Source organism: Anser cygnoides, chromosome 31, assembly GCF_040182565.1.
Source record: "Anser cygnoides isolate HZ-2024a breed goose chromosome 31, Taihu_goose_T2T_genome, whole genome shotgun sequence".
NCBI classification, from domain to species: domain Eukaryota; kingdom Metazoa; phylum Chordata; class Aves; order Anseriformes; family Anatidae; genus Anser; species Anser cygnoides.
The window spans coordinates 2,826,996-2,853,497 of record NC_089903.1 but is presented as its reverse complement, the minus strand read 5'-3'; the positions used below and the strand labels follow the sequence as shown (position 1 = coordinate 2,853,497).

The 26,502-nt window shown below is 61.8% G+C and overlaps 4 protein-coding genes across 4 annotated transcripts; all 4 read right to left on the bottom strand.

Moving 5' to 3' along the window:
* Positions 1–2,496: 2,496 nt before the first annotated feature.
* On the bottom strand, positions 2,497–3,676 carry LOC136787818 (uncharacterized). Its single transcript, XM_066985146.1, has 2 exons — positions 2,611–3,676; positions 2,497–2,504 (listed from the first exon to the last, which is right to left on the bottom strand). The coding sequence occupies exons 1-2, from the start codon at positions 3,674–3,676 to the stop codon at positions 2,497–2,499; spliced, it is 1,074 nt and encodes a 357-aa protein (XP_066841247.1).
* A 1,131-nt stretch (positions 3,677–4,807) lies between these two features.
* Positions 4,808–9,793, bottom strand: LOC136787830 (mucin-3A-like). Its single transcript, XM_066985164.1, has 11 exons — positions 8,256–9,793; positions 8,063–8,170; positions 7,320–7,435; positions 7,115–7,173; positions 6,770–6,915; positions 6,357–6,422; positions 6,106–6,268; positions 5,827–5,988; positions 5,466–5,557; positions 5,299–5,354; positions 4,808–5,161 (listed from the first exon to the last, which is right to left on the bottom strand). The coding sequence occupies exons 1-11, from the start codon at positions 9,676–9,678 to the stop codon at positions 5,120–5,122; spliced, it is 2,433 nt and encodes an 810-aa protein (XP_066841265.1). The 5' UTR covers positions 9,679–9,793; the 3' UTR covers positions 4,808–5,119.
* Positions 9,678–12,332, bottom strand: LOC136787817 (uncharacterized). The gene is made up of 3 exons (XM_066985145.1): positions 10,183–12,332; positions 9,751–10,060; positions 9,678–9,709 (listed from the first exon to the last, which is right to left on the bottom strand). Exons 1-3 carry the CDS (start codon positions 12,241–12,243, stop codon positions 9,678–9,680), a joined length of 2,403 nt encoding a protein of 800 aa, XP_066841246.1. The 5' UTR covers positions 12,244–12,332.
* Positions 12,333–18,869: 6,537 nt separating this feature from the next.
* On the bottom strand, positions 18,870–26,109 carry LOC106029571 (mucin-3A-like). Its single transcript, XM_066985161.1, has 13 exons — positions 25,948–26,109; positions 23,907–25,502; positions 22,869–23,261; positions 22,540–22,647; positions 22,322–22,437; positions 22,184–22,242; positions 21,611–21,756; positions 21,456–21,524; positions 21,218–21,380; positions 20,393–20,572; positions 20,134–20,222; positions 19,987–20,045; positions 18,870–19,740 (listed from the first exon to the last, which is right to left on the bottom strand). The coding sequence occupies exons 1-13, from the start codon at positions 26,012–26,014 to the stop codon at positions 19,711–19,713; spliced, it is 3,075 nt and encodes a 1,024-aa protein (XP_066841262.1). The 5' UTR covers positions 26,015–26,109; the 3' UTR covers positions 18,870–19,710.
* Positions 26,110–26,502: the final 393 nt, after the last annotated feature.

Here is a 26,502-nt window from a genome sequence, read left to right as displayed (position 1 = left end):
AGGGGTCCGGGCTTGAGGTGGAGGAATCTGGGGTCGAGGTGGAGGGGTCTGGGGTCATCGAGGTGGAGGGGTCTGGGGTTGAGGTGGAGGGGTCCAGGGTCATCGAGGTGGAGGGGTCCAGGGTCATCGAGGTGGAGGGGTCCAGGGTCATAGAGGTGGAGGGGTCCGGGCTCGAGGTGGAGGGGTCCAGGGTCGAGGTGGAGGGGTCCGGGGTCATAGAGGTGGAGGGGTCCAGTGTCATCGAGGTGGAGGGGTCCGGGGTCGTCGAGGTGGAGGGGTCCGGGGTCATAGAGGTGGAGGAGTCCGGGGTCATAGAGGTGGAGGGGTCCGGGGTCATAGAGGTGGAGGGGTCCGGGGTCATAGAGGTGGAGGGGTCTGGGGTCATTGAGGTGGAGGGGTCCGGGGTCGAGGTGGAGGGGTCAGGGGTCGAGGTGGAGGGGTCTGGGGTCATCGAGGTGGAGGGGTCTGGGGTCATCGAGGTGGAGGGGTCTGGGGTCATCGAGGTGGAGGGGTCTGGGGTCGAGGTGGAGGGTTCCGGGATTGAGGTAGAGGGATCCGGGGTCATAGAGGTGGAGGGGTCCAGGGTCATCGAGGTGGAGGGGTCTGGGGTCATAGAGGTGGAGGGGTCTGGGGTCATCGAGGTGGAGGGGTCTGGGGTCATAGATGTGGAGGGGTCTGGGGTCGAGGTGGAGGGTTCTGGGATTGAGGTAGAGGGATCCGGGGTCATAGAGGTGGAGGGGTCCGGGGTCATCGAGGTGGAGGGGTCTGGGGTCATCGAGGTGGAGGGGTCCGGGGTCATCGAGGTGGAGGGGTCTGGGGTCGTCGAGGTGGAGGGGTCCGGGGTCATAGAGGTGGAGGAGTCCGGGGTCATAGAGGCGGAGGAGTCCGGGGTCATAGAGGTGGAGGAGTCTGGGGTCATAGAGGTGGAGGGGTTCGGGGTCATAGAGGTGGAGGGGTTCGGGGTCATAGAGGTGGAGGGGTCCGGGGTCATCGAGGTGGAGGGGTCCGGGGTCATAGAGGTGGAGGAGTCCGGGGTCATAGAGGTGGAGGGGTTCGGGGTCATAGAGGTGGAGGGGTTCGGGGTCATAGAGGTGGAGGGGTTCGGGGTCATAGAGGTGGAGGGGTTCGGGGTCATAGAGGTGGAGGGGTCCGGGGTCATAGAGGTGGAGGAGTCCGGGGTCATAGCGGTGGAGGGGTCTAGGGTCGAGGTGGAGGGGTCTAGGGTCGAGGTGGAGGGGTCTAGGGTCGAGGTGGAGGGGTCCGGGGTCATAGATGTGGAGGGGTCCGGGATTGAGGTGGAGGGCTCTGGGGTTGAGGTGGAGGGATCCGGGGTCGAGGTGGAGGAATCCGGGGTCGAGGTGGAGAGGTCCGGGCATGAGGTGGAGGAATCCGGGGTCGAGGTGGAGGGGTCTGGGGTCATAGAGGTGGAGGGGTCTGGGGTCATAGAGGTGGAGGGGTCCGGGGTCATAGAGGTGGAGGGGTCCGGGGTCATAGAGGTGGAGGGGTCTGGGGTCATCGAGGTGGAGGGGTCTGGGGTTGAGGAGGAGGGGTCTGGGGTCATAGAGGTAGAGGGGTCCGGGATCGAGGTGGAGGGGTCCGGGGTCATCGAGGTGGAGGGGTCTGGGGTCCAGGTAGAGGGTTCCGGGGTTGAGGTGGAGGGATCCGGGGTCATAGAGGTGGAGGGATCCGGGGTCATAGAGGTGGAGGGATCCGGGGTCATCGAGGTGGAGGGGTCCGGGGTCATCGAGGTGGAGGGGTCTGGGGTCATCGAGGTGGAGGGGTCTGGGGTTGAGGAGGAGGGGTCTGGGGTCATAGAGGTAGAGGGGTCTGGGGTCATAGAGGTGGAGGGGTCCGGGGTCATAGAGGTGGAGGGGTCCGGGGTCATCGAGGTGGAGGGGTCTGGGGTCATCGAGGTGGAGGGGTCTGGGGTTGAGGAGGAGGGGTCTGGGGTCATAGAGGTAGAGGGGTCCGGGATCGAGGTGGAGGGGTCCGGGGTCATCGAGGTGGAGGGGTCTGGGGTCCAGGTAGAGGGTTCCGGGGTTGAGGTGGAGGGATCTGGGGTCATAGAGGTGGAGGGATCCGGGGTCATAGAGGTGGAGGGGTCCGGGCTCGAGGTGGAGGGGTCCGGGGTCATAGAGGTGGAGGGGTCCGGGGTCATAGAGGTGGAGGAGTCCGGGGTCATAGAGGTGGAGGAGTCCAGGGTCATCGAGGTGGAGGGGTCCGGGATCATCGAGGTGGAGGGGTCCGGGGTCATAGAGGTGGAGGGGTCCGGGATCGAGGTGGAGGGGTCCGGGGTCATAGAGGTGGAGGGGTCCGGGGTCATAGAGGTGGAGGGGTCCGGGGTCGAGGTGGAGGGGTCCGGGGTCATCGAGGTGGAGGGTTCTGGGGTCATAGAGGTGGAGGGGTCCGGGGTCGAGGTGGAGGAGTCTGGGGTTGAGGTTGAGGGGTCCGGGATGGAGGTAGAGGGGTCCGGGATCGAGGTGGAGGGGTCCGGGGTCATAGAGCTGGAGGGGTCTGGGGTTGAGGTGGAGGGTTCCGGGGTTGAGGTGGAGGGATCCGGGGTCATAGAGGTGGAGGGATCCGGGGTCATAGAGGTGGAGGGGTCCGGGCTCGAGGTGGAGGGGTCCGGGGTCATAGAGGTGGAGGAGTCCGGGGTCATAGAGGTGGAGGGGTCCGGGGTCATCGAGGTGGAGGGGTCCGGGGTCATCGAGGTGGAGGGGTCTAGGGTCGAGGTGGACGCGTCCGGGGTCATAGAGGTGGAGGGCTCTGGGGTCGAGGTGGAGGGCTCTGGGGTCGAGGTGGAGTGGTCCGGGATCGAGGTGGAGGGGTCCGGGCTTGAGGTGGAGGAATCCGGGGTCGAGGTGGAGGGGTCTGGGGTCATAGAGGTGGAGGGGTCTGGGGTTGAGGTGGAGGGGTCCAGGGTCATCGAGGTGGAGGGGTCCAGGGTCATAGAGGTGGAGGAGTCCAGGGTCATAGAGGTGGAGGGGTCCGGGCTCGAGGTGGAGGGGTCCAGGGTCGAGGTGGAGGGGTCCAGGGTCATAGAGGTGGAGGAGTCCGGGGTCATAGAGGTGGAGGGGTCCAGGGTCGAGGTGGAGGGGTCCAGGGTCGAGGTGGAGGGGTCCGGGGTCGAGGTGGAGGGGTCCGGGGTCGAGGTGGAGGGGTCTATGGTCATCGAGGTGGAGGGGTCCGGGGTCATAGAGGTGGAGGGGTCCGGGGTCATCGAGGTGGAGGAGTCCGGGGTCATCGAGGTGGAGGAGTCCGGGGTCATCGAGGTGGAGGAGGCTGGATTCTTGGTGGCGGGGTCCGGGATTGAGGTCGAGGGCTCTGGGGTTGAGGTGGAGGGGTCTGGGGTCATTGAGGTGGGGGGGTCTGGGGTCGTTAAGGTGGAGTGGCTCGGGGTCGAGGTGGAGGGGTCTGGGGTCATCATGGTGGAAGGGTCCGGGGTCATCAAGGTGGAGGAGCTCGGAGTTGAAGCAGAGGTGTCCGGGGTCATTGTGGTGGAGGGGTCTGGAGTCGTTGAGGCGGAGGGGCCCATGGTTGTTGCAGCAGAGGGGTCCAGGGTCACAGTGGAGGGATCCAGGGTTGTTGTGGTGGAGGTGTCTGTGGTTGTCAAGGTGGAGGGATCCCGGGTTGCGGTGGAGGGATCTGGGGTCGTGGTGGAGGGGTCCAGTGTCATCGCGGTGGAGGGGTCCGGTGTCGTGGCAGAGGTGGTGGTGGGGGAGTTGGAGTGGGAGGAGAAGCAGTCAAAGGTCAAGGTTGTGCACGTTGTGCTGCAGCCTGCGGGCACAGCGCGTGTGGCTCAGCCATGCAGCCTCCCTTCCTCTCACCCTTGGTCAGAGCTGGGTGAGACCTCCCCTCGTCTTCCCCCTTCTCTGCAACCCTCGGTCTTGCAGCTTCGACCTCCAGCTCGCAGCCCTGCGATCCTCCCCAGCCCATCCTGAGCCTGCCTTCTACATTTGCCCCCTCCGGCCTCGCCTGCAGCCTCACGGCCTCCACCCTCGACTTCACACTTTCAGTTTCTCCTCCCCTTTCACTTTCTTCCCACACCCTTTCCGTGCCTGTTTGCACACCCATGGGGTGTGCAAGGAGCAGTGGGGTGAGGACACGTGTGTGTGTACCTCCAGGGCGTCACACAGGGACAGGGACAGCCAGGAGGACAAATTCTTGGCCTCCACTCCCCCTTGTCACTGCCATGGCCCTGGGGCAGGGATTTGTGGGGCGTCCCCCTCCCTGTCGCCAATGTCTTTGTCCCCACCCTTGTCCCCGTCCCCCTCCCCAATGTCCCTGTCCCTGTTCTCACCAGGACGGTGCCACCTCAGGCTGTGGAGGCCGATTCCCCCCTGAGCCTCCCCAGCACATCCCGAGGAGATGCTCCAGGGGAGGCCGCCCCCTCCTGCCCCCCAGATCTGTGTTTTGGTGCCCCCTGCCCGGGCTGCACTCACCTACTGCAACCCCACGGAGGAGGAGGAGGAAGAGGAGGAGGAAGGCCCGGGTGCAAGACCCCATCTTGGCAACCCCCAGCCCCGCGGTGCTGCCAGCAGCATCCCGGTGCGGAGGCATGCCTGAGGCAGGAGTGGCAGTGGGGAACTTTGCCCCTCTGCAGGGAGGAGCTGCGCATCCCCGCCTGGAGCTGCCCCAGGGCAAGGAATTAACAGCCCCACGCATGCTGGAGCCATCCCAGTACAAACCAGTGCCACCAGTGCCTTAGTAATTATTTCTGGGAAATTGGAGCAGGTCCGGCCATCCCCGTACAATCCAGTGACACCAGTGACTTGATACTTATTTATTTGAATTGGAGGGGTATGCAGGGGGAAGGGGGGGTCCTGACCCTTAAAGGGATCTGGGGGGGGATGGGGACGACACCCTGGAAATGACGTCATGGCCCCCAAAGTGAGGTCATCACCAGGAGAGCAGGGCCAGGACCTGTATGTGCAAGCAGAGGTGGGGGCCAAATGAAGTGCAACAGGAAGGGTGGGGGTCGTGACCCTAAAAGGGAGGGCCACGATCCCCAACTTGAGGTCATGACCCCCCCAAAAGCAAGGGGGGGTATCCCAAAGTGCTGTGTGGGTCCTGGGGCGGGGGGGGGGCAGCCTCCTGGTGTCCACCCCCCCCTCCCTGCTCAGAGCTGTGTGGCGATGCTCTCCGGCCTCTGGATCTTGACCTGGGGGAGTGAGGTGGGGGTTAAGGGGGGGGGGGATTGTTACATGGTGAGGTCATGACAGGGGTGGGGGTGCTACCCCTATGTGTCCTCCCCCCCCCATGCCTCCCCCCCCCCCCCCGAATGGGTGGGGGACTTACCTGTGCCGAGGTGTCCACGGACTGCAGGTCAACCCGCATGGTGTCCTCATGGGCACCTGTGGGGTGAAGGAGCTCAACGGGGGTGTCCCGGGTGGGGGTCCCAACAACACCCCCAGCCCATCATCCCATCGTGGGGGTCAGTGGGTTCCCCCCCTCCAACCCCATACCTTCATTCTGGATGGTGAAGCCCCCAGGGAGGCTCCAGTTTTCATCCTCTTCCTCGTACCAGCGCTGCTTGGTCTCTGTCAGGTCTCTGGACCTGGGGGGCATAGAGGCTGTGACATCAGGAGTGGGCCTGTAAGCAACTGGGGGGTCTTAGAGGCACCGGGGGGGGCAAGCCCCACTCCATCAGGACCACCAGATGTGGGGCCAAGCACCATGGATGGGTGCAATTGAGGACTTCCACGAATGGAGACGCTACAACTGGAGACTCCATGGAGGACCTCCACGGACCGAGGAGGACCTCTACTTGTGGAGGTCCTCCCGTGCCCACCACCTCTTCCTCCCTACCCCGTGGTGTTTCCCCACCTGTCTGACAACTTCTGCCTCTTGGCCCTGAAGAGGAAGGCAGCGAGGATGAAGATGACCAAGCACAAGGCCGCCACAGCCAGGCCCATGCCCACAGCCATCTTGCTGACCCGGCTCTTGCACCGATCGCCCTGGTACCAGTAGAGGTTGGTCTCACGGCAGCTGTGGGGAGGAGATGTGGGGCTGAGCGTGGTGCTGAGACCCCTGGCCCGGCCCCTGGCCCAAGAGCACCTGTCAGGGCCTTGGAGGTGTCCCTGGGGGTGTCCCCATGGTCCTTACAAGCACTGGGGGCCGCTCAGGGTGAGCTGGCACTGCCCCTCGTTGCAGTCGATGGCGCCGGCGGTGTTGGCCGAGCAGTTGGACACGCAGCTGAGGCCGCTTTTGGTGGTGTTGGGGTAGTAGAAGTCCTCGAAGCCCTTGGGTGCGACCTGGCGGCAATATGCTGCAAAGGGAACAGGGGTTGGCCAGGGGGAGATGCCCCTGGACCCCCACCCATGGTTTACTACAAACAACCCACCCCGCGGGCTCACCTGTTGCGTTGAACTCAAACGAGGGTTGGGTGACCGTCACTTCGGAGGCATTGAAGCAGAAGCTGCCTGGGAAGGAGAGGGAGAGGCTGCGTGGAAGAGCCCCCAGGCATCAGGGGTCATTAGGGCCCCAACCCTACCCCCGGAGGCCCCAACTCTGCCCCAGGCCTAGGCCCGAATGGTTCCCCAGGGCCCCAACCCTATCCTCGGAACACTTCAACCATGCCCCCAAGGCCTAGGCCCGAAGGGGTCCCAAGAGCCCCAACCCTGTCATGGAGGACACAACCCCGTCATGGATGGCCCCAATCCCTTCATGGAGGGCCCCAACCCTGTCACAGAGGACACAACTCCATTTGGGAGGACCCCAACCCCATCCTTGGGGACCCCAACCCTGTCCCTGGGGGTCAGAGGCTCACTGTTGTCAGTGCAGTTTTCCTGATGGGCTGCTGCTTGGACAATCTCCTCCTTCACATTCTTGGTGATGTTATTGATCTTCTCCGTGGTATCGGTGGTCACCAGCAGAGCGACGATGACGGCGTGATCCACCACGATGCTGCCCGGCCTGAGGGGACACCCCAATGCCCGTTGGTGTAGCCTCAATGCCAGTTGGAGCACCCCAATGTCCCCTCATCATTGACCAGCATGAGGCCAGTTGGAGCACCCCAATACCAGTTGGAGCACCCCAATGCCCACTGGAGCACCCCAATGGCAGTCCGAGCACCCTGAAACCCTCTCCCAGAGGCCAGCAGCCCAACACTCACAACAGACTCAGGATCTTGATGCCCTGGTAGCCTTCAATGTTGCGGTAGAAGATGTCCATCTGGAAGAGAAGGAGGCTGCAGGCCGGGTATTGGGGCCCCACTCCTTTTCCTCACACGTTCCTTCCCCACCTTGGGGTCCCCCCAGAACAAGCACACCCCTAACGAGGACGGAGAAGACCCCATAGGGGAACAAGCAGTGTCCCACCTGCTGGGTGAAGCTGCGGACAAAGTTCTGGTAGGCGGTGGAGCTTTTGTTTCGGAGGTCCTCGGAGAACTCCTGGTTGGTGACCCGCAGCTCCACGCTCACGGACACGTTGGTCTCTTTGGGGGAAGGCAGGAGATGAGATTCAGGAGCAGGAGAAGACAACCCCAGCACCCTGGGCATTGCTGCTGAGCCCTGCAGGGCACTAATGAGCCTTAACGGCCCCAACCAGGCTCACCTGGGACCTCCAGCCTCTGCTTATTGCTGCAGGGGCAGCATTTAAGGGCAGGCCCCCAGCCCTCTGGAGCTGTGCTGAGGGGGATCCGCTCCTGGGCTTCTTCTGTCTGCTGCTTGGACCTCAACTGTGGTCCCCTGCCCTGCCCTATGCTTCTCTCTGCACCTTTGGATGCTGTGGGAGTGGTTGTGATGGTTGGAGAGCTCCTTACTCACATCTTTTGGTGCTCCAGGACAAGGCACTGGTTGGAGCACTCCTTACCCACACCTTTGGGTGCTGTAGGAGCTTGTGCTGGTTGGGAAACACCTTGCCCACAATGCTGGGTGCCCCGGGATAACACCCTGGTTGGAGAACTCAATGAACCTTTGGGTGCTGTGGACCTATGCCCTGCTTGAAGTCCATGTCCATAGTCACTCCTGACTCCCCCTCCCCATGAGGAAGCCCCCCTCCTGGTTCTCCCCAGAAGATTTGCCCCCCTGTGGGCTGGACGTAGGCGCAGAGAGCTCCATACCGGCCTTGGTCTCGATGCTGCTGTCGCCATAACTGCAGGTGTTTCCCGTGTATCCCGGGGGGCACACACAGTGGCCGTTGACCCAAGTGCCTCCGTTTTCGCAGACCCCTGGAAAAGACCGTGTGAGGTGGGGCTGGGAGTTGTGGGGTGAGGATCCTGCCCTGGGGGCAGCCAAGGGTGGGAGGGGTGGTACCTGGAGTAGTGGTGGTGGTGGTCAGATGCGTGGTGGTGGTCGGACGTGTGGTGGTGGTGGTCGGGCGCGTGGTGGTGGTGGTTGGGCGCGTGGTGGTGGTGGTTGGGCGCGTGGTGATCATCGTTGGGTGTATGGTGGTTCTGGGGAGTGTGGTGGTGGTGGGGTGTGTGGTGGTGTTGGGGAGTGTGGTGGTGGTCAGCTGGTTGTTGGTGGGGGGGGGCATGGTGGTGGTACTGGTTGGCTGGTTGTTGTTGGTAGTGGCTGTTTGCATGGTGGTGGTCAGTGTGGTGGTGGGGAGCATGATGGTGGTGGTTCTGGGGAGTGTGGTGGTGGTGCTGATGGGTTGGGTGGTGGTGGTGGGGAGTGTGGTGGTGCTGGTGGTGGGAAGCGTGGTGGTGGTGCTGGTTGGCTGGGTGTTGGTGGTGTTGGCTGGGTGCATGGAGGTGCGGAGCGTGGTGGTGGAGGTGGGGAGTGTGGTGGTGGTGGTGGGGAGCATGGTGGTGGTGGTCAGGAGCATGGTGGCGAAGAGTGTGGTGGTTGTGGTGGGGAGCATGGTGGTGGCTGGGTGCATGGTGGTCAGGGTGGTGGTCAGGAGTGTGGTGGTGGTGGTGGTCGGGAGCTTGGTGGTGGTGGGGAACGTGGTGGTTCTGGGGAGTGTGGTGGATGTGGGGGGGAGCGTGGTGGTGGTCTGCTGGGTGATGCTGATGGTGGGGAGCATGGTGGTGGTGCTGGTTGGCTGGGTGTTGTTGGTGGCTGGGGGTGTGGTGGTGGTGGTGGGGAGAGTGCTGGTGGCAGTGGGAAGAGTGGTGGAGGTTGGGTGTGTGCTGGTGCTGGGGAGCGTGGTGGTGGTCTTTGTGTGTGTGGTGGTCAGGGCTGAGGGTGAGGCGAAGGAGTCAGATGTTGAGGCAGTAATGGAGGAGGTCAGGATCAAGGTGGTTATCGAGGAGGTAGGGCTTGAGGTGGTGACAGAGGGTGCTGGAGAAGAGGCGGTTGTGGAGGAGGTGGGGCTTGAGGTAGTGATGGAAGAAGTTGGGCTTGAGGCCATGATGGCGGATGTCGGGCTTGAGGTGATTGCAGAAGAGGTCATGTTGGATGACATGATGGAGGAGGTCGAGCTCAAGGAGGATGGGCTTGAGGCAGTAGAAGAGGATGTTTGGTTTAAAGTGGTTGAAGCGGAGGATAGTGTTGAGGTGGATGAAGAGGAAGTCGGGATTGAGGCTGTGCCGGATGTAGTCAAGCTCGAGGCAGCTGCGAATGTGGTTGGGTTCAAAGCAGTTGCAGAAGTGGTGGGGCTCGAGGGAGTCGCCGAGGACATCAGGCTCAAGGGAGTTGCAGAGGACGTTGAGCTTGAGGCAGATGCCAAGGACGTCGGACTCGAGGCAATTGCCAAGGATGTTGGGATTGAGGCAGTTTCCGAGGACATCAGAATTGAGGCAGTTGCGGAGGATGTTGGACTGGAGGCACGTCTGGAGGATGTTGAGCTGGAGGCAGTTGCCAAGGTGGTAGGGCTCGAGGCAGTTGCCAAGGTGGTAGGAGTCGAAGTAGGTGCTGAGGTAGTTGGGCTCGAGGCCGTGGCTGAGGTCGTCAGGCTCGAGGCAGTGGCTGAGGTCTTCAGGCTCGAGGCAGTGGCCGAGGTTGTTGGGCTCGAGGCAGTTGTGGAGGACGTCGGGCTGAAGGCAGGTGCTGAGGATGTTAGGCTCGCAGTAGTTGCAGAGGTGGTGGGGCTCAATGCAGAAGCAGAGGTGGTGGGGCTCGAGGCAGTTGCCGAGGTGTTGGGGCTCGAGGCACTTGTCGAGGATGTTGGGCTTGAGGCAGTTGCCGAGGACGTGGGGCTCAAGGGAGTTCCTAAGGTGGTGGGGCTCGAGGCCTTTGCTGAGGTGGTGGGGCTTGAGTTACTTTCCAAGGATGTTGGGCTCAAGGCAGTTACCAAGGACGTGGGGCTCGAGGGAGTTTCTAAGGTGGTGGGGCTCGAGGCCTTTGCTGAGGTGGTGGGGCTTGAGTTAGTATGCAAGGACGCTGGGCTCGAGGCAGTTGCTGAGAATGTTGGGGTCGAGGGAGTTGAGAAGGTAGATGGGGTCAAGGGAGTTGACGAGAATAAAGGACTCGAGGCAGTTGCCGAGGATGTCGGGCTAGAGGCAGTCGCCGAAGTGGTGGGGTTTGAAGTACTTGACAAGTTACTGGGGCTCGAGGCAGTTGCAGAGGTGGTTTGGCTTGATGCAGTTGCCGAGGATGTTGGGCTCGAGGCAGTTTCTAAGGTGGGGAGGCTCGAGGCAGTTGGCGAGGTTATTGGGCTCGAGGCAGTTGGCGAGGAGGTTGGGCTCGAGGCACTTGGTGAGGACGTGGGGTTTGAGGCAACTGGCGAGGAGGTTGGGCTCCAGGCAGTAACCGAGGATGTCGGGATTGAGTTAGTTATCAAAAATGTCGGGCTCAATGCAGTTGCGGAGGACGTTGGACTCGAGGCAGATGTGGAGATGGTCGGGCTCGAGGCAGATGCAGAGGATGTCGGACTCAAGGCATTTGCGGAGGATGTCGGGCTGGAGGCAGGTGCTGAGGATGTCAGGCTCGCAGTAGTTGCAGAGGTGGTGGGGCTCAATGCAGAAGCAGAGGTGGTGGGGCTCAAGGCAGTTGCAGAGGTGTTGGGGCACGAGGGAGTTGTCAAGGATGTTGGGCTCGAGGCAGTTGCCAAAGAGGTGGGGCTCGAGGCAGTTTCTGAGGGTTTTGGACTCAAGGAAGTTGCAGAGGACGTCCAGCTCGAGGCAGTTGCTGAGGATGTCGGGCTCGAGGCAGTTGCTGAAATGGTAGGGTTTGAAGTACTTGACAAGGCAGTGAGGCTCGAGGCAGTTGGGGAGGTGGTGGTGCTTGATGCAGTTGCCGAGGTGGTGGGGCTTGAGACAGTTCCTGAAACTGTCGGGCTCGAGGCAATTGCAGAAGATGTCGGACTCGAGGCAGTTGCCGAAGTGGCGGGGCTTGAGGCAGTTCCTGAAAATGTCGGGCTTGAGGCAATTTCGGAAGATGTCAGACTCGAGGCAGTTGCTGAAGTGGTGGGGCTCGAGGTACTTGCCAAGGTGATATGACTTGAGGCAATTGTGGAGGTGGTGGGGCTTGAGGCAGTAACGGAGGACATCGTGCTAGAGGCAGTTGCGGACGACATTGGGCTTGAGGGAGTTGCGGAGGATGTTGGGCTCGAGGCAATTGCCGAGGATGTTGGGCTTGAGGCAGTTGCCGAGGATGTTGGGCTCGCGGCAGTTTCTAAGGTGGGGAGGCTCGAGGCAGTTGCCGAGGTCGTTGGGCTTGACACAGTTGCCGAGGACGTTGGGCTTGAGGGAGTTTCCGAGGACATCAGGCTCGAGGCAGTTGCCAAGGTGGTGGGGCTCGAGGCAGTTGCTGAGGTGGTTGGGCTCGAGGCAGTTGCAGAAGAAGTTGGGCTCGGGGCAGTTGCCAAAGAGGTGGGGCCCGAGGCAGTTTCTGAGGGTGTTGGGCTCAAGGAAGTTGACGAGGATATTGGGCTTGAGGCTGTTGCAGAGGCTGTTGGGCTTGAGGCAGTTGCTGAAGATGTCTGGCTCGGGGGAGTTGCGGAGGTGGTAGGGCTCGAGGCAGTTTCCAAGATGGTAGGGCTCGAAGTAGGTGCTGAGGTGGTGGGTCTTGAAGTAGGTGCCGAGGACGTGGGGCTCGAGGCAGTGGCTGAGGATGTGGGACTCGAGGCAGTTGGCGAGGACGTTGGGCTCGAGGCAGTTTCAAAGGTGGTGGTGCTCGTGGCAGTTGCCGAGGTGGTGGGGCTCGAGGCAGTTGCTGAAGTGGTGGGGCTCGAGGTACTTGCCAAGGTGATATGGCTTGAGGCAATTGTGGAGGTGGTGGGGCTTGAGGCACTTGCGGACGACGTTGGGCTCGAGGCAATTGCCGAGGACGTCGGGCTCGAGGCCATTGCCGAGGACGTCGGGCTTGAGGCAATTGCCGAGGATGTCGGGCTCGAGGCCGTTGCCGAGGACATCGGAATCGAAGGAGTTACGGAGGACGTCGGTCTTGAGGCACTTGTGGAGGATGTCGGGTTCGAGGCAGTGACCGAGGTGGTAGGAGTGGAAGTAGGTGCTGAGGTGGTTGGGCTTGAGGCAGGTGCTGAGGTTGTGGGGCTTGAGGCAGTTGCCAAGGATGTGGTGCTCGAGGCAGTTGCCGAGGACGTTGGGCTCGAGAAAGTTTCAAAGGTGGTGGTGCTCGAGGCAGATGGCGAGCTTATGGGGCTCGAGGCAGTTGGCGAGGAGGTTGGGCTCGAGGCACTTGGTGAGGACGTGGGGTTTGAGGCAACTGGCGAGGAGGTTGGGCTCCAGGCAGTAACCGAGGATGTCGGGATTGAGTTAGTTATCAAAAATGTCGGGCTCAATGCAGTTGCGGAGGACGTTGGACTCGAGGCAGATGTGGAGATGGTCGGGCTCGAGGCAGATGCAGAGGATGTCGGACTCAAGGCAGTTGCGGAGGATGTCGGGCTGGAGGCAGGTGCTGAGGATGTCAGGCTCGCAGTAGTTGCAGAGGTGGTGGGGCTCAATGCAGAAGCAGAGGTGGTGGGGCTCGAGGCAGTTGCCGAGGTGTTGGGGCTCGAGGCAGTTGTCGAGGATGTTGGGCTCGAGGCAGTTGCCGAAGTGGTGGGGCTTGAGGCAGTTCCTGAAAATGTCGGGCTTGAGGCAATTGCGGAAGATGTCGGACTCGAGGCAGTTGCTGAAGTGGTGGGACTCGAGGTACTTGCCAAGGTGATATGACTTGAGGCAATTGTGGAGGTGGTGGGGCTTGAGGCAGTAATGGAGGACATCGTGCTAGAGGCAGTTGCAGACGACATTGGGCTTGAGGGAGTTGCGGAGGATGTTGGGCTCAAGGCAATTGCCGAGGATGTTGGGCTTGAGGCAGTTGCTGAGGACGTGGGGCTCAAGGGAGTTCCTAAGGTGGTGGGGCTCGAGGCAGTTGCCGAGGTCGTTGGGCTTGACACAGTTGCCGAGGACGTTGGGCTTGAGGGAGTTTCCGAGGACATCAGGCTCGAGGCAGTTGCCAAGGTGGTAGGGCTCGAGGCAGTTGCCGAGGTGGTAGGAGTCGAAGTAGGTGCTGAGGTAGTTGGGCTCGAGGCAGTGGCTGAGGTCGTCAGGCTCGAGGCAGTGGCTGAGGTCGTCAGGCTCGAGGCAGTGGCCGAGGTTGTTGGGCTCGAGGCAGTTGTGAAGGACGTCGGGCTGGAGGCAGGTGCTGAGGATGTTAGGCTCGCAGTAGTTGCAGAGGTGGTGGGGCTCAATGCAGAAGCAGAGGTGGTGGGGCTCGAGGCAGTTGCAGAGGTGTTGGGGCTCGAGGCACTTGTCGAGGATGTTGGGCTTGAGGCAGTTGCCGAGGACGTGGGGCTCAAGGGAGTTCCTAAGGTGGTGGGGCTCGAGGCCTTTGCTGAGGTGGTGGGGCTTGAGTTACTTTCCAAGGATGTTGGGCTCAAGGCAGTTACCAAGGACGTGGGGCTCGAGGGAGTTTCTAAGGTGGTGGGGCTCGAGGCCTTTGCTGAGGTGGTGGGGCTTGAGTTAGTATGCAAGGACGTTGGGCTCGAGGCAGTTGCTGAGAATGTTGGGGTCGAGGGAGTTGAGAAGGTAGATGGGGTCAAGGGAGTTGACGAGAATAAAGGACTCGAGGCAGTTGCCGAGGATGTCGGGCTAGAGGCAGTCGCCGAAGTGGTGGGGTTTGAAGTACTTGACAAGTTACTGGGGCTCGAGGCAGTTGCAGAGGTGGTTTGGCTTGATGCAGTTGCCGAGGATGTTGGGCTCGAGGCAGTTTCTAAGGTGGGGAGGCTCGAGGCAGTTGCCGAGGTCGTTGGGCTTGACACAGTTGCCAAGGACATTGGGCTTGAGGGAGTTTCCGAGGACATCAGGCTCGAGGCAGTTGCCAAGGTGGTGGGGCTCGAGGCAGTTGCAGAGGACGTCCGGCTCGAGGCAGTTGCAGAAGACGTCCGGCTCGAGGCAGTTGCGGAGGATGTCGGGCTCGAGGCAGTTGCTGAAATGGTGGGGTTTGAAGTACTTGACAAGGTAGTGAGGCTCGAGGCAGTTGGGGAGGTGGTGGTGCTTGATGCAGTTGCCGAGCTGGTGGGGCTTGAGGCAGTTCCTGAAAATGTCGGGCTCGAGGCAGTTGCTGAAGTGGTGGGACTCGAGGTACTTGCCAAGGTGATATGGCTTGAGGCAATTGTGGAGGTGGTGGGTCTCGAGGCAGTAACGGAGGACATCGTGCTAGAGGCAGTTGCGGATGACGTTGGGCTTGAGGGAGTTGCGGAGGATGTCGTGCTCGAGGCAATTGCCGAGGATGTCGGGCTCGAGGCCGTTGCCGAGGACATCGGAATCGAGGGAGTTACAGAGGACGTCGGTCTTGAGGCACTTGTGGAGGATGTCGGGTTCGAGGCAGTGACCGAGGTGGTAGGAGTGGAAATAGGTGCTGAGGTGGTTGGGCTTGAGGCAGGTGCTGAGGTTGTGGGGCTTGAGGCAGGTGCTGGGGTTGTGGGGCTTGAGGCAGTTGCCAAGGATGTGGTGCTCGAGGCAGTTGCCGAGGACGTTGGGCTCGAGAAAGTTTCAAAGGTGGTGGTGCTCGAGGCAGTTTGCGAGGTTATGCGGCTCGAGGCAGTTGGTGAGGTTATGGGGCTCGAGGCACTTGGTGAGGACGTGGGGTTTGAGGCAACTGGCGAGGAGGTTGGGCTCCAGGCAGTAACCGAGGATGTCGGGATTGAGTTAGTTATCAAAAATGTCGGGCTCAATGCAGTTGCGGAGGACGTTGGACTCGAGGCAGATGTGGAGATGGTCGGGCTCGAGGCAGATGCAGAGGATGTCGGACTCAAGGCAGTTGCGGAGGATGTCGGGCTGGAGGCAGGTGCTGAGGATGTCAGGCTCGCAGTAGTTGCAGAGGTGGTGGGGCTCAATGCAGAAGCAGAGGTGGTGGGGCTCGAGGCAGTTGCCGAGGTGTTGGGGCTCGAGGCAGTTGCCAAGGTGGTTAGGCTCGAGGCAGTTGCCGAAGTGGTGGGGCTTGAGGCAGTTCCTGAAAATGTCGGGCTTGAGGCAATTGCGGAAGATGTCGGACTCGAGGCAGTTGCTGAAGTGGTGGGGCTCGAGGTACTTGCCAAGGTGATATGACTTGAGGCAATTGTGGAGGTGGTGGGGCTTGAGGCAGTAACGGAGGACATCGTGCTAGAGGCAGTTGCGGACGACATTGGGCTTGAGGGAGTTGCGGAGGATGTTGGGCTCAAGGCAATTGCCGAGGATGTTGGGCTTGAGGCAGTTGCTGAGGACGTGGGGCTCAAGGGAGTTCCTAAGGTGGTGGGGCTCGAGGCCTTTGCTGAGGTAGTGGGGCTTGAGTTACTTTCCAAGGATGTTGGGCTCAAGGCAGTTACCAAGGACGTGGGGCTCGAGGGAGTTTCTAAGGTGGTGGGGCTCGAGGCCTTTGCTGAGGTGGTGGGGCTTGAGTTAGTATGCAAGGACGTTGGGCTCGAGGCAGTTGCTGAGAATGTTGGGGTTGAGGGAGTTGAGAAGGTAGATGGGGTCAAGGGAGTTGACGAGAATAAAGGACTCGAGGCAGTTGCCGAGGATGTCGGGCTAGAGGCAGTCGCCGAAGTGGTGGGGTTTGAAGTACTTGACAAGTTACTGGGGCTCGAGGCAGTTGCAGAGGTGGTTTGGCTTGATGCAGTTGCCGAGGATGTTGGGCTCGAGGCAGTTTCTAAGGTGGGGAGGCTCGAGGCAGTTGCCGAGGTCGTTGGGCTTGACACAGTTGCCGAGGACGTTGGGCTTGAGGGAGTTTCCGAGGACATCAGGCTCGAGGCAGTTGCCGAGGTGGTGGGGCTCGAGGCAGTTGCCGAGGTGGTGGGGCTCGAGGCAGTTGCTGAGGTGGTTGGGCTTGAGGCAGTTGCAGAAGAAGTGGGGCTCGGGGCAGTTGCCAAAGAGGTGGGGCCCGAGGCAGTTTCTGAGGGTGCTGGGCTCAAGGAAGTTGACGAGGATATTGGGCTTGAGGCTGTTGCAGAGGCTGTTGGGCTTGAGGCAGTTGCTGAAGATGTCTGGCTCGGGGGAGTTGCGGAGGTGGTAGGGCTCGAGGCAGTTTCCAAGATGGTAGGGCTCGAAGTAGGTGCTGAGGTGGTGGGTCTTGAAGTAGGTGCCGAGGACGTGGGGCTCGAGGCAGTGGCTGAGGATGTGGGACTCGAGGCAGTTGGCGAGGACGTCGGGCTCGAGGCAGGTGTCAATGATGTCCGGCTTGAGGCAGTTGCTGCAGCAGTGGGGTTTGAAGTAATTGACAATTTAGCTGGGCTCAAGGCAGTTGCAGAGATGGTTTTTCTTGATGTAGTTCCCGAAGATGTTGGGCTCAAGGCAGTTTCTAAGGTGGTGGTGCTCCATGCACTTGCTGAGGTGTGGGGGCTCGAGGCAGTCATGGAGATGGTAGGGCTCAAGGCATTTTCCAAGGTGGTAGGACTCGAAGTAGGTGCTGAGGTGGTGGGTCTTGAGACAGGTGCCAAGAATGTGGGGCTCAAGGCAGATGCTGAGGTGGTGGGGCTTGAGGCAGTTGCGGAGGTGGTTGGGCTTGATGCATTTGCCGAGGATGTTGGGCTTGAGGGTGTTGCCAAGAACGTCAGGCTTGAGGCAGCTGCATAAGACCTCAGACTCGAGGCAGATGTGGAGGTGGTGGGACGCGAGGTAGTTGCGGAGGATGTCATGCTCGGGGGAGTTGTGGAGGACTTCTGGATTGGGGCAACTGGTGAGGAGGTCAGGCTCAAGACGGTAGAAGTAGAGGTTTGTCTTGAAGTGATTGCAGTGGAGGTTATGATCAAGGCTGATGCAGGGGACGTCAGGCTTGAGTCCGTTACTCTTGAAGTCGGGGTGAAGGCCATGATGGAAGGTGTTGAGCTTGCTGTGGTGATAGAGGAGGTTGGGCTCATGGCAGTTGGAAAGGAGGTTGGGCTTGAGGCCCTGATTGAGGAGGTCAGGCTCGAGGCTGTGGAGGACATTGGACCTGAGGTGGTGACAGTGGATGTAGGGCTCAAGTCATTTGTAGAGGACGTCTCTATAGAGATTGGTGCAGAGGAGGTTGGGCTTAAGTCAGAGGTGCTGGAGGTGTAGGTCATGGTTGTTGTTGTTGTGCTGCTGGTGCCTGCGGACACAGTGAGCGTGGCTCAGCCGTGGGTCCTCCCCTGCAGTCGTGGTTCGTCGGAATTGGGCGATAACATCTCCCGTCCCTTCCCTTCTCTGGAACCCTCGTTATCGCGGCTTTATCTCCAGGTCACGGCCTCGTGTGATCCGTTCCCCACCCCATCCCATCCCGTGCCCGCCTTTCCCCTTTGCCTCCTTCAGCCTCTCCTGTGTTCTTGCCCCCCTACACCCTCTTCCTCCCTCTCACTTTCAGCCCACGCCTTTCCTGTGCCCGTTTGCACGTCCCTCACATGTGCATACTGTGTCAGGGCAAGGACACACGTGTGCAATCCTGGAGCCTTGCATAGGGACGAGGCTGGCCAGGAGGACCAATTCTCGGCCTCCACTCCCCCTTGTCACTGCTGTCATCCTGGGCTGGGGAGTCGTGGGGTGTCCCCATCCCTGTACCTGTCTGGGGTCCCATCCCTGTCAATGTCTGTGTCCCCGTCCATGTCCCCGTCCCCATCCCTGCCTCTGTCCCCGTTCCTGTCCTCATTCCCATCCCTGTCCCCATCCTTGCCCCGTTCCCATTCCTGTTCCTGTCCCCATCTCCATCCCTGTCCCCATCACTGTCCCCATCCCTGTCCCCATCCTTGTCTTTATCCCCATCATCAATGTCCCTGTCCCCATCCCCAGTGTCCCTGTCACCACCAGGACAATGCCACCTCAGGCTGTGGAGGCCGATTCCCACCGAGCCTCCCCAACGCGCCCACCGAGCACCCCAAAGAGATGCCTTGGGGGAGGCTGCCCCCTCCTGCTCCCCACAGCTGTGTTTCGGTGCCCCCCGGCCGGGCTCCACTCACCTGCCACATCCCTGTGGAGGAGGAGGAGGAAGAGGAGGAGGAAGGCCCGGGTGCAAGCCCCCATCTTGGTGCCCCCCAGCCTCGCGGTGCCGCCGGCAGCATCCCAGTGTGGAGCCATGCCCGGGGCATGAGCGGCGGTGGGGAACTTTGCCCCTCTGTGGGGAGGAGCCGCGTGTCCCTGCCTGGTGCTGCCCCGGGGCGGGCAGTTGTTGGGGGCATGCAGCTGTGTCCAGACCCCTCGTGGGCACCACGACCCCCGAGCAGACCCCCCACACCCTCCCCATTACCACCACCATCACCGCCACCACCCCGGGGCCACCACAACATCACAGGGAGGGGGTGTTTGCCCCGTTTGAGGTGAATCTGACCCAAAATGGGGAGCAGGGGCTGTGGGTTCTAGGGGACCACGGTGCTGGTGGGGACCCCCCAGGAGGACCCAGCTGGACCCCAGCGGCTACAGCCCCCAGGCAGCCAGGATTAGCTGTTTCCCATCTCCGCCCCCGCCGTAGCTGGCATGGGGCCACGGGAAGGTGCACCGGTGCCAGGCGGGGTGGCACCAGCAGAATATTTATTGCCTTTTGGGATGGGCACACACAAAGCCAGGCGTCCGCCCCCCCCCCCCCCCTCTGAGCTGGGATCTGCAAACAGGGGCGTTTCCTCTTCATCAATGAGCAAACAAACGCGCCCCGGACCCGCCAAGCCCATTAGCAGTCACGTCTGTGCTGTCCTGGGCAGCTTCCAGCTGTGTCGGAGTTCTCTGAGATCTATTCCAGCTTTGTCTGGATCTTTCCAGATTGATTCCAACCATGTTTGGGTCTTCTGAGACTGTTTCCAGCCAAGGCTGGGTCTTTCCAGATCGATTCCAACCGTGTTTGGGTCTTCTGAGATTGTTTCCAGCCAAGGCTGGGTCTTTCCAGATCGATTCTGACCATGGTTTGGTCTACTGAGATCATTTTCAGCCACAGTTGGGTCTTTCCAAATCGATTCCAACCCTGGTTGGGTCTTCTGAGATCAATTCCAGCCATGGTTGGGTCTCCCGGTCTCAATTCCAGCCCCTCCCAACCATGACCCAAGCCCCCAGCCCAAGCACGCCATTGGCTGTGCTCTCCCAACCCCAGCTGCCCACATTATTTTTCAGAAGACAACAAAAATACGTTAATAAATATAATTAAATATATTTCCACGGGGACGAGGCTCATCCTGCTCCGGCCCAGGCGAAGCTTTGCAAGGAAGGATGGGACCTGGGTGCTATTGTGTCCTCTCCAGCAAGGGGTCCCCAAGGCCATGGGAGACCCCTCTTCTCTCACAGAAGAACCGGATGCCGACTGCTTTTGCCCCAAAAATGAGAAATGCTGAGAGGAGGAGGTTTTCCCACACGGTGAGGTCGGCGGTCTCTGCCACCCAAGCCAAGGGTCCTGTGTGGTGGGTGATGAAGGACATCGAGGTGGTCTTGGCCCCTCCTCAAGCTGGTTTTGGGGGCCACTTCGCAGCTCACAGGGACGCCGCACCTTCTGCTTCCCCCTGTGAAGAGGGAAGGAGCATTGAGGCCAGATCCGGGGTGGCCTGGAGAAGTCATGGAGGCCCCGTTGCGAGTCTTCAAGATCAGGTTTGGCTTCGGGGCTTTGAGGAACCCAGCATCATGTGAGACATCCCTGGATGGCTTGGACTGGGTGAGCTTGAAGGCTTCCTTACATCCCACCCCAACTCATCCCACCCCAACTCATCCCACCCCATGGCTCTACCACAGCCACCATCTTGTGCACCCACCAGCACAGGAGGGTCTGCAACCTCTGCGTTGGTCTTGTAGGAGCTGTGAGCGTAGGGACCTGGAAGGGGAGAAGATTCTGGTGAGGAATTTTCTGGTGAGGGTCTTCTCCCCATGAAGGGTCTGGGTTTGCCCCCACCAGGTCTCACCTTGACGTAGCGTCGAGCCTCTGCCGTTGACGTGGTAGATGCCGGTGGCACGAGCGTTGCGCTTGCCGTCTGGCCACCTATGGTCCTCGCTGTGGAGCAAGGCCTCCCGTGAGGCTCATGCATGGGGTGCGATGGGGCCGAACCCACCCACCCCACGGGGAAAAGCTGCTGCCCCTCCAAGTTGAGGCAAAGGGGCGCTTCTAAGGGTGTTGGACCTCCTCTCTGGACCTCCCCCGGCTGCCTGCCCTGCTCCCTTCACCTGATGCTGGGCGTTTTTCTCTTCCCCTGGGCCAAGCAGATGGAGAGGACGATGCAGAGGACGAGCAGGATGAGGAGGGTCAGCCCCAGCCCCAGCCCCACGCCCAGCCCCAGCCCCAGTTTGCTGATGTGGGTCTGGCAGCGGTCGCCGGAGGAGAGGTACCAGGGCACATCGGGGCAGCTGCAGGAGAAGACACAGCATGGGCAGGGTCCTGGACCCCCAGATCCGGCCCCGGGTATTCATTGGGGGTCAGGATCCTTCAGGTTCCCAGGATCCCTCCCAGAGGTGGGGAGAAGGTGGGAGAGCCAGCCCCATGTCCATGGGTTGGGGTCAAGGGTTGGGGTTTGGGGGGTCAAGGATTGGGGTTTTGGAGGACAAGTAATGGGGTTTGGGGTCAAAAGTTGGGATTTGGAGGTCAAGGGTTGGGTTTGGAGGTCAAGGATTGGGTTTGGGGGACAGAAGTTGGGATTTGTAGAGCAAGGGTTGGGCTTTGGGGGACAAGGATTGGATTTTGGGGGTAAAAAGTTGGGATCTGAAGATTAATAGTTGGATTTCGGAGGGCAAGGCTTGGGGTTTGGGGTTCAAACTCTGGAATTTGGGTTCAAGGATTGGGGTTGGGGTTCACAGCAGGGATAGGACTTGGGGTGGGGGTGAGGGTTGGGTCCCAACGCTGTGATCAGAACCAGATTTGGGTTAGGACAGGGTTGGGTTCAGGACCAGAACCTGGCTATCAGCCAGCATTGGGCAGGTTGGGACGGACACGTGGGGCAAAATCTGGGGCTAAAGGCCAGGATTTGGGGGCAAGGTCGGGTGGGCGGCACTCACAAGCAGCGGGGCCCATCCAACGTCACCCGGCACAGCCCGGGGCCACAGTTGATGGTGCCGGGGACGTTGAGGGTGCAGTTGGTGATGCAGAGGAGGCTGTTATTCATCCAGTAGGGGTAGTAGAAGTGGCTGAAGTTGGCTGGCGTGTACTTCCGGCAGAGCTCTGCAGGGGACAGCGATGCCGATCAGACCCCGTCCCCGTCCCACTCCCCGCCACCACCCCACTGCCCACACTCACCGGTGGCGTTGAGCTTCGGCGCGGCGGCGAAGGCCCTCCGGGTGGCGAGCGCACCGAAGCAGAGCCCTTCTGTAAGAGATTGGGGGGGTCACCGGAGCCCCCTTGGTGCAAGAAATGGGGTGAGGAGGCCCAATCCTACGCCCCCCAGCACCCACCCGCTCCTTCACTGCAGTTTTGGGGCTGGATGGCCGCGTTCGAAGCCTCCAGCAGCTCCCGAGTCCTCTGGCCGAGGCTGGCGTTGGCTTGGCCCCCGGCTGGAGGCTGCAGCAGGACTTTGTAGTTCACCACCACGCTGCCTTCCCTGGGGGGCACAAAGGGTGGGGGGTGAGGGACACGGCGGGCTCCTCACCTGTTCCCATCCCCGTGCTCTTCATCCCCTTCTTCATCCCCATTGTCATGCCCTACTTCACGCCCTTCATCATCCCCAGGCCCTTCTTCATCCCCAACCTCATCTTCATCCCCATGTCCTTCTTTATCCCCATATTCCTCCTCAGCCTCATCTTCCTCCTCAACCTCATCTTCATCCCCAGGCCCTTCCTGATCCCCATGCTGCCCTTCTTCATCCCCATGCCCTTCATCGCCATCTTCATCCCTGTCCCCAACCTCATCTCCATCCCCATGTCCTTCTTCACCCCCGTACCTATCTTCTTCTTCATCCCCATGCCCTTCATCCCCATCTTCCTCCCTATCCCATCCCATCCCCTCCTCGCCGTTGGCCACAAACTCACGTCAGAGCCAGCACCCGGGTGCCGCGGTAGCCAGAGACGTTCTGGTAGACCCGATCCATCTGGGGACAAGAAGACACGTGTCACCCGTCGTGACATGGGGCTGCTGTCCCGACACCATCACGATGCTGGGGTACTCACCGTGTGGCTGAACTCGTCCGCGAAGCTGCGGAAGGCGGCGGATGAGGTGTCCCCCATGTCCCCGGAGAAGCGGCGGTTGGTGACGCGCGCCATCAGCGCCACGCTGGGACCCAGCTCTTGGGGAGGAAGAGGAGGAGGAGGAAGAGGAGGTTGGTCAGGTCCCACAGTGAGTCCCCAAGATTAGGGGGGACAACGGGGGCATCCCCCCCCCGCCTTACCCGCTGTGATGTTGATGGTCGAGGCCCCAAACTGGCAGCGGGCTCCGTCCACGTTGGGGGGACACAGGCAAATGGTCCCAGTCCAGTACCCCCCGTTCAGGCAGGGGTCTGTGGGGAGAGGGGGGGTTGTGGGTACTCCCCCTGCACCCCCCTTTTCCCACGGCATTCTCCCACCCAGCGCATTCGGCGGGGTCGGAATGGGGAGAAAAGGCGACACCAATGGCTTTGGGGTTGGAGCAGCCGCCATCAAGGTCTACGGTGACGCCGACCTCCCTGGGTGGGGCTCCGGGTCTCCTGAAGGAGCCCCGGGAAGCCAAAGGGCCACCAACCTGCGGTGGTAGGGATGGCGGTGGTGGTGGTTCTCCTGGTGCTCCTCGGCGTGGCCTTGGTGGTAGGGCGAGCGGGCGTGGCGGTGCTGGTGGTGGTCATGGTCACGGTTGTGGTGGTGGCACCTTGTCTCTCGCACCGGGGACCTTCGAAGCCCGGGGGGCAATAGCACTCGGTGCCCACGGCTGTGCCCCCGTGCTGGCAGGCGGTGGCCTCGTCGCGGACGTTGCAGCGGCGTCCCGACAGCCCCGGGGGGCAGACGCAGCGGTCACCCACAGCGGTGCTGCCGGCGGCGCAGCGGGCGGCGGCATCCGGCCTCTCGCAGGTGAGGCCGGAGAAGCCAGGCGGGCAGAGGCACTTGGTGCGGTTGGCGACGCCGCCGTTGAGGCAGGTGACTGCAAAGGGGAGGCCAGGTGGGTGACTTCCTCCTCCTCATCTTCATCCCCTCCAGGAGAACCCCCCACCCCTTCCCCTCCCGGCTCTTGGAAGCCCCCAGGGTACCCAGTGGTTGCAGCGGTGGACCTCCCTCCCCAGGAGGCCCCCACCCAGGGACGCCCGCTGGGTGCTGCACCCGCTTGCGTCCCCTCCTCCTCCGTCAGCCCCACAAGACTCCAGGTTCCTCCTGACCATGGGCAGGAGACCCCAACCCACCCCAAGGAGACCCCTTGAGAACCAACCACTGGGTGCTGCACCCACTTCCATCCTCTCCTCCTTCCTCCCCTCAAGGAGAACCCCAAGGACCCCAACGCCCCAAGGACCCCCACCCCAAGGACCCCCACCCCAACGACCCAATACCCAAAGAATCCCCACCCCCAAGGACCCCAACAACCCAAGGACCCTCACGACCTCAAGGGCCCCAAAACCCCGAGGACCCCCTACCCCAAAGACCCCCACCCCAAGGAACCAATGTCCCAAGAACCCTCCCCACTCCAATGACCCCTTGCCCCAAGAACCCCCCACCCAGAGGACCCCAACACCCCAAGAACCCCAACACCCTGAGGACCCCCCCATCCCAAGGACCCCCACCCCGTGACACCCACTGGCCGGAGGGCTGGACCCGTGCGGCAGGAAGAGGCAGATCATGGCCGAGACAGTGCTGTTGGTGACAGTGGTGACACTGGTGGTGCTGGGAGGGGACGGGGGTGTCCCCGTGGTGGCTGCCATGTTGGTGGGGGCGGTCGGGGGGGTGACGTTGCTTTTGGGGGGGGTCACGAGCGTTGTGTTGACTTCCCAAGGCATTGTTGCGTTGCTTTCCAAGGGTGTTGGCTCCGTGGTTTCGCTTTCGGGGGGGGCCAGAAACGTCGTGTTGCTTTCTAGGGGGGCCAGAACTGTGGCATTGCTTTCCGGGGGGGCCAGGAGTGTTGTGTTTCTCCCTGGGGGGGTCACAAGTGTTGCGTTGACTTCCCCATGTGTTGGCGGCGTGGTCGTTGCGTTGCTTTCCAAGGGCGTTGGTGCCATGGTTTCACTTTCGGGGGGGGCCGTGAATGTCGTGTTGCTTTCTGGGGGGGTCACGACTGTCATATTACTTTCGGGGGGGGGCAGAAGCGTTGTATTCCTTGCTGGGGGGGTCACAAGTGTTGCGTTGACTTCCCCATGCATTGTTGTATTGTTTTCCAAGGTTGTTGGCTCCGTGGTTTCACTTTCTGGGGGGACTGTGAGTGTTATGTTGCTTTCAGGGGGGGCCAGGAGCGTTGTATTCCTTGCTGGGGGGGTCACAAGCGTTGCGTTGACTTCCCCACGCATTGTTGTGTTGCTTTCCAAGGTTGTTGGCTCCATGGTTTCGCTTTCAGAGGGGGCCAGGAATGTCGTGTTGCTTTCAGGGGGGGCCAGGAGCGTTGTGTTGCTTTCGGGGGGGGGCAGGAGCATTGTATTCCTTGCTGGGGGGGTCACGAGCGTTGCGTTGACTTCCCCATGCGTCGCTGCGTTGCTTTCCAAGGTTGTTGGCACCGTGGTTTCACTTTCTGGGGCGGACGTGAGCGTCATGTTGTTTTCTGGGGGGGCCAGAACTGTGACGTTGCTTCCCAGGGGGGCCGTGGGCGTCATGTTGCTTCCTGGGGGGGTCCCGAGTGTCGCATTGACTTCCCCACCTCTTGGCGTCGTGGTCGCGCCGTCGCTTTCCCGGCGTGTCATCGCCGTGCCGTCGCTCGCCGGGGGGGTTGTGAGCATAGTGTTTCCTCCAGGGGGGGCTGTGACCGGGGTCTCCCTTCCCCGTGATACCCCCCCCACCCCCCTCATCTTCTCATCCGTGGTGGTGGTGGCGGTGGTGGCGGCACCAAAACACTCGCAGCGGGGTCCCCAGGTTCCCGAGGGGCACCGGCAAGCGCCCCCCTCCAGGGTCCCCCCGTTGAGGCAAGAGGCGGGGGGCTCGGTGAGCTGGCACGTGGCCCCCCCAAAACCGGGGGGGCAGACGCAGGCGGTCCCGAAGGCCGTGCCCCCATTGTGGCAGGCGCCCGAGGGGTCGGGGAGGTCGCAGAGGGGGCCCCCGAAGCCGGGGGGGCAGAAGCACTTGGTGCCCACCGGGGTGCCCCCGTTGCGGCAGGCCTTGGTGGGCTCGGGGGTCTCGCAGCGGGTGCCGTTGAAGCCGGGGGGGCAGGCGCAGGAGCCCCCCACCGCCGTGCCACCGTTCTGGCAGGGGGCTGCGAGGGGGCGGCATGTGAGACCCCCCCCTCCGGGGGGCTGCGTTGAATGGCCGTTAACTCCCCCCCCCCCCCCCCAAAATGCACCTCAGGGGGTGGGGACCCCCCCCCTCAAAAGCTGGCTGGGACCCCCCACCCAAGGGATCCCCTAAAAAGGAACCCCTTTAGCCAGGACGCCCCCCCTTACCCATAAATCCCCCTTACCCAAGAGCCCCCCTTTACCCCCCCCACCCAAGAATTCCGCTTAGCCAAAGACCCCCCCAACCAAGACCCCCCCACCCAAACACTCCCCTTACCCCACATACCCTTACCCAAAGACCCCCCCTTACCCAAAGACCCCCCCACCCAAATACCCCCCTTACCCCAAATCCCCTTACCCAAAAAATCCCCCCCCAAATTTCCCTCCCCACAATCCCCCACCCCCCCCCCAGTGCCCCCCACTCACCCGAGGGCACCACAATGGGGACGAGGAGGAGGAAGAGGAGGAGGAAGAGGAGGCAGCGGAGCAGCATCGTGCCGGGGGGGGGCCCTTCGCCTGCCGTCACTGCCGGGGGGGGGCCGCGCCTCGGCCCCCCTTTTATCGGGGAGGCCGGGGGCGGGCAGGAGCCGGCCCCGATAAGATTGGGGCGAGAGGCGGCGCCTGCTGGGGCGGTGCCCCCCCCCCCCCCCCGCCTTGTGCCCAAATCTGACCCCCCCCCCTTTTACCTGTCCCCCCCCTTGGTGGCTGCTGAGTCACTGGGGATGGAGGCGGGAGGGGTACGTGTGTCGCCTGGTCCCCCCCCCAAAAAAATGTCGCTGTACCCCCCCCCCAAAAAGTCCTTGTCCCCACCCCCAAAAAAGAATTCCTTGTCCCCCCTCAAAAGTCCCTGCCCCCCCCAAAAGTCCCTGTCCCTCCAAAAAAGTCCATCCCCCCTAAAAAATGTCCCTGTCCCCTCCCCCCCCATCTCCTTGGGGTGTCCCAGTGCTCCCCAGTACAACCCAGTGCGTGCCTGCCCCCCGA

Coding starts and splice junctions, on each gene's coding strand:
- LOC106029571 (XM_066985161.1), bottom strand. CDS start 26,014: ATGCTGCTCCGCTGCCTCCTCTTCCTCCTCCTCTTCCTCCTCCTCGTC. Junction 22,438..22,539: donor GACCATCAACATCACAGCGG/GTAAGGCGGGGG, acceptor TTCCTCCCCAAG/AGCTGGGTCCCAGCGTGGCG. Junction 20,223..20,392: donor AGAAAAACGCCCAGCATCAG/GTGAAGGGAGCA, acceptor CTTGCTCCACAG/CGAGGACCATAGGTGGCCAG.
- LOC136787817 (XM_066985145.1), bottom strand. CDS start 12,243: ATGTCCTCGGCAACGGCCTCGAGCCCGACATCCTCGGCAATTGCCTCA. Junction 10,061..10,182: donor CCTCGAGCCCCACGTCCTTG/GTAACTGCCTTG, acceptor AACTGCCTCAAG/CCCAACATCCTCGACAAGTG. Junction 9,710..9,750: donor CCTCGAGCCCTACCACCTTG/GCAACTGCCTCC, acceptor ACGTGCCTCCAG/TCCAACATCCTCCGCAACTG.
- LOC136787818 (XM_066985146.1), bottom strand. CDS start 3,676: ATGACACTGGACCCCTCCACCACGACCCCAGATCCCTCCACCGCAACC.
- LOC136787830 (XM_066985164.1), bottom strand. CDS start 9,678: ATGTCCTCGGAAACTGCCTCAATCCCAACATCCTTGGCAATTGCCTCG. Junction 6,916..7,114: donor ATCAAGATCCTGAGTCTGTT/GTGAGTGTTGGG, acceptor GTGTCCCCTCAG/GCCGGGCAGCATCGTGGTGG. Junction 6,423..6,769: donor GGAAAACTGCACTGACAACA/GTGAGCCTCTGA, acceptor TCTCCTTCCCAG/GCAGCTTCTGCTTCAATGCC.